The sequence below is a fragment of the Malus sylvestris genome, chromosome 4 (genome assembly GCF_916048215.2).
Source record: "Malus sylvestris chromosome 4, drMalSylv7.2, whole genome shotgun sequence".
NCBI lineage: Eukaryota > Viridiplantae > Streptophyta > Magnoliopsida > Rosales > Rosaceae > Malus > Malus sylvestris.
In genome coordinates, this window is record NC_062263.1 from 12743426 (window position 1) to 12759783 (window position 16358).

Genomic DNA, 16358 nt, shown 5'->3' on the forward strand with positions numbered 1-16358 from the left:
GTTCTCAACCAAGGATGTTTTATACATATGAAACTTTCACAAAACCAAAGGGGACACACGGCATGATGTTTGCCAAACATCCCCTTCATTCACTCCCAAATCTGCCAAAATTATGCATGATGTGTGCTTCTAATTTTGGCTACACAACCTGTGGTTAATTCAAGTGGTGATCAAGCATTAAAATCAACACACAAAGTCACAATAAAATCAGAGAATGAAACAAGAAATAGAAGGATCAAATGAGCATTATGAGTTAACTACATGGTTTTCTTGCTAGGCTACATCGAATCCCTAAGAGGAGATTAGTTACATTTCATGTTTACAAACGTTTTAACATAGAAATACATAACATGAATGAACATAGAATTGAGAAGAAGGAACCCTTGAAGCAAAACTGATGTTGAAATCCTTTAAGTGTAGCCTTCGGTCTTGATTCTCCAAATGTGATGCAACATAAAAGATGAGCAGCTTGTGGATGGGTGGTTTGTTTGAATGGGAGAGAGGGTGGTCAGAAATTTGGATGGCTAAGTGAGTGAATGGTGGTGTTGCGGATGGGATAGAGAATGGACACAAAATGGAGTTTCTTGGTGTGTGAATGAGAGTGTGACCCAGAGAGCTTCAAGTGAGATTGCATGGACTTTAAATTGAAGTCCTAATGAGAACATGCAGCTGGAATTAGAGTAATGGATCTGCCAATCTGAAATGATGATGAATTGAAGTGATTTCTGAGGTGGTAAGGCACGGCATGTTGAAACACAAGCATGTGCAGGACTTATTTAATTCAAGAGGCATGTGCAATGGCTGCAATGTGCAGTGGACAACCAGAAATTGTTTTCCACATGCTGGAAAGGGAAAGAAAGGCACGGCATGGCTTGGTTTGGATGTGCAAAGGTGGCTGAATGACTTAGATTAATGAAGACACATGCATTGCTGCAAAAGGGAGTTGGAAAGGGTAAGGCAATGCACGGCAAGGTGTGAACATGCATGTAATCACATGTTGTTGAGGTGTAAATGGAAGGGAAAGCACGGCAGGTTTGAACACATGCATGTGATTGCATGTTTTGATGTTTAAAGGAAATGGAAGGCACGGCACAAATTGTGAACATGCATGTGATTGCATGTTTTGGAACCACCTAAGTTAATTCCAATGTTTTTGCCTTGTCTTGTCTCACCCAATATGGCCGAATGCCACCTTACACTTCCAAATGTGATCCTGAAATTCCATGCAGCCAAGTAACTTCTAAAATCCTCATTTGAAACTTCAAATTGACTCCTCAAGAACCTTCTCCACGTTTGGGATAATGCTCAGCTACCAAAAAGGGGTGATTTTACTTCATTTGCAATCCAATTGATCCTAAAACACACTTGGCTGCACACTAGCACAAAATAATGTAAAAACACAACTAGTTTGATTCAAAAACATCACAAAAATGCCAATTAAAGATGATATAAATGTACACAAAGTGTGTACATCAAATACCCCCAAACCTGGTTTTTGCTAGTCCACGAGCAAACTTAAAACTAAAACACACACAACACACAAAACATTCATGTATGTTGGTTAAAACATGCTTTACACCAAATAATAAGAACCAAAGAAAACTTTGTCATACATCCAAACTCAAAAGTTTTCTACTCCAAAGAATTATATCAATTGTGATGTATAAAGATATTTCTCCATGTCTTACAACTTCAAGGCCACCATACCCAAATGCTTAAGAAAGAAATCGCCTCAACTCTACTCCTCACAGCTTCCACTCAATTTCTCACTCAGATCCTAAGGTTCAGTCTCTTCACAACATATATGAGTGAAATTATGTAAAGGCAATCAAAATTCTCACATATGAAATCCGAAATGGGAGCACAATTTCTGAGTAGATCTCATGAAATGAATCAAATGCTAAGAATAAAAATAACATACACTTACCATCACCCATGAATACATCCTCAATGATCAGCTAGGTCTTTCTTAAGATTGTAATGTAAGGCTTAGGTTAAAGGTTAAGAAAGAAGGGATATGAAATACTAGAGCTTGGGGTATACCAAAGTGTCCTTGAGGATCATGCTCTTCACTTGCATTTGCCTTCTTTCTTCTTTTGGCGTCCAGGCCCTAAACCTTATAAAGAGGAGATTTGGAACTTGTATCCACTTTGATTCTTTTTTTTTTATAACTTTTATGCTTAGAAACAACTTTCACATAGGTGCCCTCGGTACACGCCACAATCTTGATCTCTCACTCAATTTACCTTAAGCTTTCATCAAATTGGTATTCCCCAAACTATAAGGTATGGCTTATATTGAGCTAGAATGGGTAGAGTATGGTGCGGGTGATGAAAGAATTAGGCTAAAGTGTTTGGCTGCAACAATGGTGAATGGAGCACACAAAGGGATAGGATTTAAGCCTTTTAGTAGTTAAAACATGCATAGCCTAACATCATTTCATTGAGTTCATTCATGAATGATACCAAACACATGGTATCTGCAAAATAGAGTAATTCTTAGCATCCAAACAAAATAGAAGTAAAGAGATCATTTAAAGTGAAATTGAAAGAAAAAGATAGGAGTTGAAACACTTTAAACCCTCTAAAAGAAGCAATTAAGCTCAAAATAACTCACTAGGGTAGTCTCCACTATTCTTCTTCCAGAATTTGAGTATGGTACCTCTATCATCATATCTCCAAGAATTACATCTTTATACAAGACACAAGATACAAAATTTTTTTATAGCAACCCAAAAGTTTGTTTGCAAACATAGTCCTCATAAGCATTCGAATTAGTAAGCAAAAGCACACTTAACCAAAACAAACACAAAAACAAACCTTCCATCCCAAAATACCCCCAAACCTATGGTAAGCATTGTCCTCGATGCTTAAAATTGTATGCAATTCAAGTAGGTAAATAATATGGAATGGTAACAACATAAACACAACATGAAGATAGAATACAAACCACACTAGGTTGCCTCCTAGCAAGCGCTTTATTTAATGTCTAGGCAAGACATGGAACTTGTTCATGGTGTTGTAAACTCAAGAAAATCGACAATTTGATACACTTGCCCTTCCTCCTCTTGTTGCAAATATGGTTTCAATCTCTGTCCATTGACTTTGAAAGAGGTGCCATTCTTCATGTTCTCTATCTCCACAGCTCCGTGGGGAAATGTTTGCAACACTTTGAATGGTCCTACCCATCTAGACTTCAATTTACCTGGAAAAAGTCTCAAACGTGAGTCATACAAAAGTACTTTCATACCTTGGTGAAACTCCTTCCTTAGGATGGCTTTGTCATGATAGAGCTTAGTCCTTTCCTTGTAAATTTTGGCATTTTCATATGCCTCATTTCTGAGCTCTTCCAACTCATTAAGTTGGAGCTTCCTTGCTATTCCAGCATCCTTGTAATCAAAGTTGAACTTCTTAATGGCCCAATATGCTCGGTGTTCAAGCTCCATTGGCAAATGACAAGCTTTCCCAAACACAAGACGATAAGGACTCATGCCAATGGGGGTCTTGTACGCTGTTCTATACGCCCAAAGTGCATCATTCAACCTCAACGACCAATCCTTCCTTGTGGGGCTCACAGTCTTCATCAAAATGTTTTTGATCTCCCTATTGCTAATCTCCACTTGTCCTGAGGTTTGAGGATGGTACGGGGTTGCCACTTTGTGGTTGATGTTGTACTTCCTCATCAATGATTCAAAGGGTTTGTTGCAGAAATGGCTACCACCATCACTAATAATAGCTCTTGGCGTTCCAAACCTACAAAAAATCACATCTTTAATAAAGTGCAAAACAACCTTATGATCATTAGTTCTTGTAGCAATGGCTTCAACCCATTTGGATACATAATCAACTGCCACTAATATGTATAAGTAGCCAAAAGATGATGGAAATGGTCCCATGAAGTCGATTCCCCAAACATCAAAAAGCTCTACCACCAAAATGTTGTTCAATGGCATCTCATTTCTTCGGCTAATGTTCCCCATCTTTTGGCACCTATCACAATTAGAACAAAAATCAAAAGCATCTTTGAATAAAGTAGGCCAAAAGAAACCAGATTGTAAAACTTTAAGAGATGTCTTTTTGGCACCAAAATGTCCGCCACATGCCAATGTATGACTGAACGTTAGAATGCTTTGTTGTTCACTCTCTGGGACACATCTCCTAATGATTTGATCAGGGCAATATTTAAACAAATATGGTTCGTCCCAAACGTAGTGCTTGACCATGGCAAGGAACTTTTTTCTTTCCTGAAAAGAAATGTCATTTCTCATTACACCACAAGCAAGATAATTAACGAAATCAGCATACCACGGTTCTTTTTCTTGAACAACAAGGAGTTGTTCATCTGGAAATGATTCATTTAGAGGCAAAGGTTGTGCAACTCCATGGTTCTCATTAAGTCTTGACAAGTGGTCAGCCACAACATTATCACTTCCCTTTTTATCTCGAACCTCCAAGTCAAACTCTTGTAGTAAGAGTATCCATCTAATTAAGCGTGGTTTAGCATCCTTCTTTGTCATCAAATACCTAAGGGCTGCATGATCAGAAAACACAATAACTTTAGATCCCACAAGATATGACCGAAACTTCTCTAAAGCAAAAACAATAGCAAGCAACTCCTTTTCAGTTGTGGAATAGTTAAGTTGAGCATCATTTAGAGTCCGACTTGCATAGTAGATCACGTGTGGAAGTTTGTTCACCCTTTGCCCTAAAACTGCACCAATAGCATAGTCAGAGGCATCACACATTAATTCAAAAGGTAAAGACCAATCTGGTGCCATAATAATTGGGGCCGAGGTTAATTCCTGTTTCAAAGTTTTGAATGCATCCATACAAGCTGTATCAAAATGAAATGCAACATCTTTAGCTAATAGATTGCATAATGGACGAGTGATCATTGAAAAGTTCTTAATGAAACGTCGATAAAAACCCGCATGTCCCAAAAAACTTCTCACTCCCTTCACGGTTGTGGGAGGTGCCATCTTGGTGATTATGTCAATTTTGGCTTTGTCCACCTCCATTCCTTTGCTAGAGATTACATGTCCCAACACAATTCCTTGTTTCACCATGAATTGGCATTTTTCCCAATTGAGAACCAAATTTGTTTCCTGACATCTTTGAAGTACTAAAGAGAGATGGTTAAGACATTCATCAAAAGAAGAACCAAACACTGAAAAGTCATCCATAAATACCTCAATGAATCTTTCTACCATGTCAGAAAAGATGGCCAACATACATCTTTGGAAAGTTGCTGGAGCATTGCAAAGTCCAAATGGCATTCTCCTATATGCAAATGTGCCAAAGGGGCAAGTAAAGGTAGTTTTCTCTTGATCCTCTGGAGCAATTGCAATTTGATTGTAACCTGAGTAACCATCCAGAAAACAATAATGTGAGTAACCTGCCAATCTCTCAAGCATTTGATCTATGAAAGGCATAGGAAAGTAATCTTTTCTAGTGCTAGAATTCAACTTCCTGTAATCAGTGCAAACACGCCAACTGGCTGTGGGCTTTGTGGGCACAAGCTATTTGTTTTCATTTGTCATCACTGTGATTCCCACCTTCTTGGGTACCACCTGAATAGCACTCACCCATTTGCTATCAGAAATGGGATATATGATTCCCACATCTAACAACTTCAACACTTCACTCCTCACCACTTCCTTCATGTGTGGATTGAGTCTTCTTTGTGGTTCACGGGTTGTCTTTGATCCATCCTCCAAAAGAATCCTATGCATGCACATGGTAGGGCTTATTCCCTTGATATCTGCAATAGACCATCCAATAGCTGATTTAGACTCTTTTAACACTCTCATTAGCTTATCTTCTTCATTTGGATTTAGGTCAGAAGCTATGATAACCGGAAGAGTTTCAAATTCAGCTAGATATGCATATTTAAGATGTGGTGGAAGTGGTTTAAGTTCAAGTTTTGGTGCCTTAACAATGGAAGGAATTAAATGTGACCTAGATGGTTCTAAATGCTCTACAAGAGGTGAAACATTTAAAGGATACGGTGCCAATGCTTCCAAGGCAGCTACTACTTTCATGAGTGCATCTTCTTCATCAAACTCATCTTGAGATTGAGTCAAAACAGTTTGTAATGGTTCACTAGATTGTGCCTGCAAGAACTTAGAGAAAACAAGTGAATCAAGCACATAAATGGCATAGCACTCAAGAGATGAAGAAGGATGAGAAAGAGACTCAAACACTTTAAATTGTACGGTCTCTCCTAGCACTGTCATAGTGAGGAGTCCATTTTGCACATCAATGATAGTCTTGGCCGTGGCCATGAATGGTCTTCCAAGCAAAATAGGCAACTCTCTATCATGTATAGGAGCTTCTTCCATGTCCAACACTACAAAATCCGCAGGCAAGATTAGTTTATCAATTTGAACTAGAATATCCTCTACTATACCTCTTGGATACTTCACGGATCTGTCTGCAAGTTGTAATGAAATGGTGGTGGCTTTCAATTCCCCCAAACCTAGTTGAAGGTACACAGAATAAGGCATTAAATTGATGCTAGCACCCAAATCAAGCATTGCTTTTTCAACTTTATTTTCTCCTATAGTAATGTTGATAGAGAAACTCCCTGGATCTTTGAGCTTTGGTGGAAGTTTTCTTTGCAACACTGCACTTACATTCTCAGACACCACTACCTTCTCATGTGGTCCATACTTCCTTTTGTAGTTGTTTAACTCTTTGAAGAATTTCCCATAAGCTGGCATGTTCCTAATGACATCAAGCAAAGGTAAGTTAACATTCACTTTACTTAGAATATCAAAAATGTCCTTAAATGACTTATCCTGCTTGCTTTTGGCAAGTCTTCCAGGGAATGGTATTGGTGGAGTATAAGGCTTCTCGGCCTTGTGAAGATTTGGTGCTTCAAATGAGGAATTGGCAGGGCTTGGTTCCTCATTTGGTTTCTCATTTTCTCCTTGAGTAACCCCTGCATTCACATGATCAAATTCATTAGTAACTTCATTACCAACTCTATTATTGATAACCTTACCACTTCTAAGTGTAGTGATTGCTTTGGCTTGCTCTTGGTTCCTTTGAAGCATCACGGGTTGGCTTGGAAACTTTCCAACTTCTCTTTGGTTCAAGGCATCCGCAATCTGTCCCAATTGTGTCTCCATTTTGGTTAGGGCAGCCGAATGTTGTTGGAAAGTGCTATTGGTAGCTTGTTGGAATTGCAAGGTGTTTTGAGCTAACAACTTAACCGTATCCTCAAGTGTAGTGGCCGGTTTTGGTTGGAAGTTTTGGAATTGATTTTGATTTTGATTGTTGTTCCTCCATGAAAGATTGGGATGATCTCTCCAACTTGGGTTATATGTGTTTGAATACACATCATTCCTTGGCCTTTGATTGTAAGAATTCATGAGGTTCACTTGTTCTTGGACAAATTCGGGGTAGGCTTCCCTAGATGGACATTGATGAGTAAGGTGGTTTGGTATGTTGCAAATGGCACACACCTCATTTGCTTTTGGCACCATGTTGAGCACGGCTTCAAGCTTCTTCTCTAGGTTAGCTACCTGCAAGGAAAGTTCATGATTAGAATTTGTTTCATACACTCCAACTTTCTTACCCCTTAGATCTTTGTGTTGAGCATTAGACCCCAACATCTCATAAATGTTATATGACTCTTGAGCATTCTTTTTCTTCAAAGCTCCACCTGCTGCATTATCAACAGTTGATTGACATGTTTGGGTTAGTCCATCATAGAAAATTTGCATTTGTAAATGAAAAGGTAACCCATGGTGTGGACATTGCAACAAAAGGCCTTTAAAACGCTCCCAACACTCATTGAAAGGTTCTCCATCATCTTGTTTGAAATTGAAGATTTGTCCCCTTAATGTGGCTGTCTTTTGAGTGGAGAAGAACTTCTCCAAGAACTTCTTAGCCACGGCATCCCAAGTGATGAGGGAACCCGGTGCTAGAGTCATCAACCAACTCTTGGCCCTATCTTTCAATGTGTAAGGGAATACTCTCATCCTCAAATTTGCTTCACTTACTCCCTGCAAAGGTAAACCACTCACAACATTATAGAATTCTTTCACATGAGCTAAAGGATCTTCATTAGGTAAGCCATAAAACGAGGGAAGCATATGAAAATGTGAAGATTTAAGATCATAGTTTCTAGCTTCGGTGGGCAGCAAGATGCATGAAGGAGAATTTGGTATGATTGGTTGAGCAAAGTCCTCCAAAGCTCGAAGTTCATCTTGGTTGTCCGCCATCTCTTCTTCACGGAAATTGGGTGAATTTGTTGGCACAAAGTTGTCAAAAGTATTGCTCTTCAACCGTTTAATTCTTTGGCCTAACTCAACAAGTCTATTTGACATAAACTTCCTGAAAACAAAACAAACAAGTTTGAATATAAATTAGCACTCTACTTAAAATAAAAATAACAAGGGTTCATAACTAAACAAGCAATTACAAGGGACTGAAATCAGTCCCCGGCAACGGCGCCATTTTTGTTGATGATATGTTTTAAACCTTCCTAATGCTAAAACATATTGAGTATAATAGCACAAGTAAAGGTGTCGAATCCACAGGGACTAATTGGACCTATATAATCACTTGTTTTGCAAGAACCATATTAAATGACTAAACTAGGCAACTTTAGACAGATTTGTTGTTGTAACTTAAAAACTCACAAGAATGATGACAACACAAGTAATGAATCAACAAGTAATAAAATGGAATAAAACCAATGGAGATGGAACTAGGGATTCGGTTTCACCATAGCTAAATTAATCCCATGTTTGTTAAATCAGTTTATGCTCATTCATTCACCTATTTCTTGAGTTTGTTTCACTTAGATATGATCAACCATATGATGTGTGGATTTGATCAAATCATCCTAGTCAAGAACCAAATTGTGATGTGCAACTTTGGTTCTCAACCAAGGATGTTTTATACATATGAAACTTTCACAAAACCAAAGGGGACACACGGCATGATGTTTGCCAAACATCCCCTTCATTCACTCCCAAATCTGCCAAAATTATGCATGATGTGTGCTTCTAATTTTGGCTACACAACCTGTGGTTAATTCAAGTGGTGATCAAGCATTAAAATCAACACACAAAGTCACAATAAAATCAGAGAATGAAACAAGAAATAGAAGGATCAAATGAGCATTATGAGTTAACTACATGGTTTTCTTGCTAGGCTACATCGAATCCCTAAGAGGAGATTAGTTACATTTCATGTTTACAAACGTTTTAACATAGAAATACATAACATGAATGAACATAGAATTGAGAAGAAGGAACCCTTGAAGCAAAACTGATGTTGAAATCCTTTAAGTGTAGCCTTCGGTCTTGATTCTCCAAATGTGATGCAACATAAAAGATGAGCAGCTTGTGGATGGGTGGTTTGTTTGAATGGGAGAGAGGGTGGTCAGAAATTTGGATGGCTAAGTGAGTGAATGGTGGTGTTGCGGATGGGATAGAGAATGGACACAAAATGGAGTTTCTTGGTGTGTGAATGAGAGTGTGACCCAGAGAGCTTCAAGTGAGATTGCATGGACTTTAAATTGAAGTCCTAATGAGAACATGCAGCTGGAATTAGAGTAATGGATCTGCCAATCTGAAATGATGATGAATTGAAGTGATTTCTGAGGTGGTAAGGCACGGCATGTTGAAACACAAGCATGTGCAGGACTTATTTAATTCAAGAGGCATGTGCAATGGCTGCAATGTGCAGTGGACAACCAGAAATTGTTTTCCACATGCTGGAAAGGGAAAGAAAGGCACGGCATGGCTTGGTTTGGATGTGCAAAGGTGGCTGAATGACTTAGATTAATGAAGACACATGCATTGCTGCAAAAGGGAGTTGGAAAGGGTAAGGCAATGCACGGCAAGGTGTGAACATGCATGTAATCACATGTTGTTGAGGTGTAAATGGAAGGGAAAGCACGGCAGGTTTGAACACATGCATGTGATTGCATGTTTTGATGTTTAAAGGAAATGGAAGGCACGGCACAAATTGTGAACATGCATGTGATTGCATGTTTTGGAACCACCTAAGTTAATTCCAATGTTTTTGCCTTGTCTTGTCTCACCCAATATGGCCGAATGCCACCTTACACTTCCAAATGTGATCCTGAAATTCCATGCAGCCAAGTAACTTCTAAAATCCTCATTTGAAACTTCAAATTGACTCCTCAAGAACCTTCTCCACGTTTGGGATAATGCTCAGCTACCAAAAAGGGGTGATTTTACTTCATTTGCAATCCAATTGATCCTAAAACACACTTGGCTGCACACTAGCACAAAATAATGTAAAAACACAACTAGTTTGATTCAAAAACATCACAAAAATGCCAATTAAAGATGATATAAATGTACACAAAGTGTGTACATCAAATCATCAACAAAGGTAACAAACCATTTAATGTCGGAAAGAGTACTAATAAGAGAAAGACCCCAGACATCAGAGTGCACAAGATCAAATGGAAACAATCTTTTATTCATACTAGGAGAAAATGAAGCATGATGGCTCTTTGAGAGAATACATACTTCACAATGTAAGTCTGATTCTTTTATTTCATGAAATAAACTAGGCGACATTAGCCTTAAATAACCAAACGAAGCATGTCCTAACCGACGATGCAATAGCCAAACTTCTTGCAAATTATTGGTACAAGATGCTCGAACTGCATTAGCTCTGCCAGGAACGACGTTATCCATATAACCTCTCTCTCTTAGTGTCATGCCCAATTATCTTATTGGTCTGAGAATCCTGAAGTAAACAAAAGAGTGGATACATAAGTACAGCACAATCTAATTGCTCATTAACTTGAGGAATAGATAACAAATTATGAGACAACGATGGAACAAGCAAGCAATGATGAAAGGAGAGGGCCGGTGTAAGGTCCACAGTACCAACCCCAATAACCGGTGTAGTGGTGCCATTCGCCATTGCTACATGCTTCCAATGAGTTGTTGTCATACAAGTAAACAAATTTTTATCAAAGGTCATATGGTCTGTTGCACCAGAGTCCATAATCTAACTTGTATGATGTTCAGTGTCGGAGGCTAAAAGAATGTGCCCCATAATACTTGTATTAGATGACGATTCACTAGGATTAGTCGTAGTCAACAAGCTTTGACTTGGATCTCCAAGGGTAAGCACGGTTTCCTTGGTACTAAGTGCAGCAGTGGTAATGGATGCACGACTCCTGTTTGCTCCATTAGCAACTCACTCTTTTGCACCTTTGCATCTAAATTTTTCTTTAATTCAGGGAACCATTCAGGGACTCCATGCTTCTAAAAACAAGTATCCTCAGTATGATGGGTTTGACCATAGAAAGTACACTTTAAATCATCTTTATTTTCCCGAGTAAAAGGATGGGAAGTTGTCGATGAAGGTGAGACATATGGCCGGCCAGCAGAGAGTGGTCATGACACTATGGCTACAGACGGTGTAGCATGACATTGGGCTTCATGCCTAACAACATAAAACACATCCTCGATAGATGGTAGGGGTTGAGTTCTTAAAATATCACCACATGCCTTATCAAATATGTCATCAAGTCCCCCTAGGAAGGCATAAACCCGGTCCAATTGGATCTCTTATTGAAGCATCCTCAGGTTAATAGCACACTCCACTGTAATTGGTCTTCTTTGATCCAGTTCTTGCCATACCACTTTGATATCAGCAGAGTACATGTCAATAGGAAGCCCTTCCTCACGAAGTCGAATTGACTTTCCATTTAACTTATAAATCTGAGAAATATCATAACCATCATAATATGTCTGAGCAACTTCTTCCTGTACTTCTTTACCAGTACGAAGATGGATGAAAAACGCATGATGGTAGGATCCATGGAATTAATCAACCACCCTTTCACAATTGCATTCCCGGTTTCCCATGTTTCATACTCGGCACTTTCTTCCTTCGGTTCCTTGGACCAAGAGGATAATTTGATCCATTGGTTTTACAGTATTCGATACGTTTGAAGCATCATTCTATATCATTGCAAGGCTCACAACAGAATTGTTAGTGGTTGTACATGAAGGATCTTCCAACTTTAGCTGTGAGTTTTCTTCGACACTGGCCATCGCGACAGCATACATAAGCAGCAAGAAACACCACAATAATATCGGCTTGCTGCAAGGATGTAATGAAGAACAAAAAAATTGCAGATTATTTTGCACGACAGCAGCACCACGGTGGGATTTTTTTCTAAGGTTACAACTTGGCTCAGATGCCAAATAGAAATATACAGCTTAATTTTCATGTATTGCATAATTTTGAATATAAGTACATACAATCCTTGTTCCATAAGGAAACAATAAATGACACAAACATATCCTTCCTAAAATGGGAGTCTAAATATTGACTCACGCCAATACTTCTTATTGTATCATTACTTGCTTCGAGTTACTACACAAGTGGTATAGGTAAACCTCTCGGGCTTTAAGAATTTTGTATGCTTTACACCACGCAGAGGAGCTTAGACACACATTACTTCTTTCAATCCATGCTGAGTAACATGTGAGTCCCCTATATCACCGACTTGCCTAGGGATGACAAGGATTGGTGTAAGGATGTCCGTGTGGTTTATCGAGGTTAGGAATGCGAAATCTCTGAGGCTCAAGTCCGGAACACCCTTTATGTCAATCTATAGTTTGACAATGATGTAATGAATGTCAGACCATGCTGACTAGAGCTGATCGACCAAGCCCTCCAGAATATACCTTCAGGGCATTGCAACTGGTGGTGGTTTATTGCTTTTAGGCTTAATAGGGACCACGAAAAGTCTTCCATCATAAGGCATTACTAAAAAATCCATATCCTTGATATGTATGCTAAAGATGCTAATAAAGGGATTTGTTTGAGCAGGGCCCTTGAGATGCCTAGGCCAAACAAGAAAAGCAAATCAACAACAAAAAATAACAAGAACAACAATAACAACAACAACCACATCAACTACAGTAACAGCAAGAACATCAACAATAACAGCGACAAGAACAACATCAACGTGCCTTAACTTGTATTCTAGATGAGAGGTAACAACTTTCAGACCTCATTTTCCTTCAATTCCACCATGTGCTCCAATGAGTATACAACAAAGCCATCATTGACCACTGTCGTAGCGTTGAGCTCCTTAAATTTTATTGCAGTCAGAGATGAGCAATTGATTAAATGCTCTTTAATCATCAGACTAGCCTAGAATAGACGCGCACTTCCTGCGAATGCTAGTGGTCTTCATAACGTGAAGCATGCTCAGGCATCGGTCTTAGCCATCGTTCTTGTTGATTTCAAGGAAATGGGCTTGTTCCCCAGTGACTTTATCAACCATTTCTACTAGAGTCACTAAGTAGTAAGTTTTTCTTCATTTTGAGTCAAATTTACCTTAATTTATTTTATCTTTGTCTCATTCTCACATATTTGTACAAATAAGCCCATGTATGGACAAAGGAAACACTTCTTGGACAAGCTGGAAAGATGGGCTACGCCGCCAGGCTGAATTGAGGGAAGAAACATACACCATGGCTCTTCAACAAGCAAGAGAAGAAACAGACTTGGCAGAACTTCGCACAACCTTCAAAGAACCATTGGAGCATAAATACTCTAAAGGCTATGACTGAGGCTATATTACCACTTACACCAATCAAGACCATTGTGATGGCTGCTTCGCTCAGAAGAAGATATATGATTTGAAGAGGGCTAACTTCCGAATTCATGGTTATCTTGTTAAAATTATGCAAACAAGCCATTCATTTGATGTAATAGCTTTTGGAATACTTATTATGTTAAACTTTTGTTTATTTTAAAGGAGGGGCATGTTTGTTGTTAGCCACTATTTAATGTATCATCTGTTCAATTAATAACAGAATCCAAATAATGTAATCAACCTAAGAGGGAAGTGATATAAGTGTGAGATCAACGAGTACTTTCTCTTATATTTTTTCCTAAAACATTCCTAGCCATAAAATTATCAATTGGGCATTGACAATCAACTAAGGTTAATATATGTTATGTCAACTCAATTGGGAGTATGACTAGCCTCAAAGTCATTAGTGTTTGAACACTGATAGGAGCATATTTATGTGACTTAGTTAGCTTATTCTTGTGCATTTATGTTGTTATTTCTTAGTTGATTTAGTATTTCAAGCCATTTTCATGTGGTTGTAGGTACAAAGGGTTAAAGAGGCAAAGAAGTGCATTTTGGTGCCTTTCGGAGCAATTTTGGGCATGGAATGGATATCACATGCATGGAGCAAAGTGGTTGGACGAAATTAAAGATCTAAAGAAGCTAGGAATATGCCAAGGAGAGGAAGAAAATAAATTGAGGACCAAGGAAGACAAGGAAACCATTAAGAATGAGGAAAGACTAGTCAAACTTGCCTTATCTTGTCGTTACCTTTCCTAATCCTAAATTACCAAAGATTCAGTCATACGAAGGGTTCCTAAATACTTTGGGACATTTCATTACATGTTCTACAAGTCCTAAACCTGCCCTAAAAGTCCAAGCCATACCATCCTTCACCATTTCTCTTCCTTACCGTGCAAGGGAGCCATCCCTTTCCTATTTTCTGCCATAAATCACTCAAATTTCCACCCCATGCCGTGCACATTCATCCATGTTCCCTCCTTGCACTCATTTGCTGCACCATTCCACTTCATTTCCTTTGTCTACCATGTGCACAATATCCTTTCACCTCCTTGCACTTATTGATGCACCACTTACTCACCTTTCCACCCATGCCATACATAATCACCTTTGTCCCTTTCATGCACTAGATTTCTTGCTCTCATTTTATACACCATTACACTCACTATCCCTCCTTGCCATGCACCAACCTTGTCCCCTTCATTATTTCTGATTTCATGCACCATTACATTGAATCATTGCACTAAATTGCTGCACATTCCTTATCCCCTTCACCCATCATATTTCATGCAACTTTTACCTCCACTACATGCACTTATTGATGCACCATCCACCACCTTTGAACTCCCATGCCGTGCATCATGACTCAACCAGCACCTTTGACTCATTTCTGCACCATTCCACCTCCCTTTCCTTTCTTTACCATGTGCACAATCATTCATGTTCCCTACTTGCATTCATAGCTGCAACACCACTCCATTTTACCCTTCATGCTTTGCATCATCACTTCACTTTCACCTTTGAATCATTTCAACACCACTCCATGCACTCATTGTTGTAACACCACTCCATTTTACCCCCATGCTTTGCATCATTACTTCACTTTCACCCTTGAATCATTGCACACACCACCATTTTCCCCTCCATTGCCGTGCACTTCCTCTATAAAAGGAAGTGTGTGTGGCAGCCATAGAGTTTAGGTTTTGCTTGATCATTCACCCCCATTTCAATACAACCTTCATCCATAAACATCCATTCATTCTCTCAACCACTTCCATACAAATCACCATCCAAACCTTACACCTAACCTTGTGCCGTGAGTGAAGAAAGAAGGAAGGACTCTTGGATGTTCAAGCTTGATTGTTGAAGCATTCTAGGTGTAACTCGTTCTTTATTTACTATGTTTAAATTCATTATCTTTTGTTGTGTTGTGAACATGAGTGGCTAAACCCCTCTTCGCTAGGGGTGATTTCAAAGCCATGATTATGTGTGCAATATAATTTGATAAATTCCAGTTATGAACTCTTGAATCATGAATGCAATTGGCTTAACTATTTGATTGATAACTTATTTGTATTTCTTGATTAAGGGTCGACACTTAATTGGCATGCATAAATCCGATGCTAAAATATAAGAAAGTTTCACATAATCGTTACAAACTTATATTCATAAGTAGTGGAGGTCGCTTATAAACAATCACGTTAAGTTTAATTCTAGCATGAGTGACATGATGTCATAGTTGCAAGTGCTTTGTCAATGCTTATGGTTTTCATTAAACGTAATGATCTTTGATTGTATCTCTATTATGATGTCATGTAGGGAACTTTTGAAGAATGTTTTGGGTTGTCGAATGATGTCATCCAATCCAATAAAATAAGGAAAATCTAAGGGTTAACTAGTGATGTCACGGTTAATTTAGGGCATTGTCATTCATAATTCAATGAACTAGTAACTGGAAATCGAGTTGTTTGCATACATGTCATGTGTGGAGAAAATGCCTCTAGCTATCCCATCATCCATCTAAATTCCTAAATTTGTTTTCAAACCTGTTTTTAAGTTATAATTTGTTTTGTCATTCTAAGTTTGTCCAAATCAAAACCCTCGTTACTTTCTTGTTTCAAATTGTTTTAAACCTGTTTCGTTTGTGTTCTAAGTGTTTTGAGCCAAGCCCAAACCTTATTTTCATCCAAAATTGTGTTTAGTGTCAGAAACTGCCTAGTTGGTATTTTTAGGCA

The 16358-nt window shown here is 38.6% G+C and overlaps 1 protein-coding gene and 1 pseudogene across 1 annotated transcript; one reads left to right on the forward strand and one right to left on the reverse strand.

Moving 5' to 3' along the window:
- Positions 1-5518: 5518 nt before the first annotated feature.
- LOC126618125 (uncharacterized) lies at positions 5519-8465 on the reverse strand. Its single transcript, XM_050286219.1, has 2 exons — positions 8431-8465; positions 5519-8342 (listed from the first exon to the last, which is right to left on the reverse strand). The coding sequence occupies exons 1-2, from the start codon at positions 8463-8465 to the stop codon at positions 5519-5521; spliced, it is 2859 nt and encodes a 952-aa protein (XP_050142176.1).
- Positions 7746-7856, forward strand: LOC126620539 (small nucleolar RNA R71; annotated as a pseudogene).
- Positions 8466-16358: the final 7893 nt, after the last annotated feature.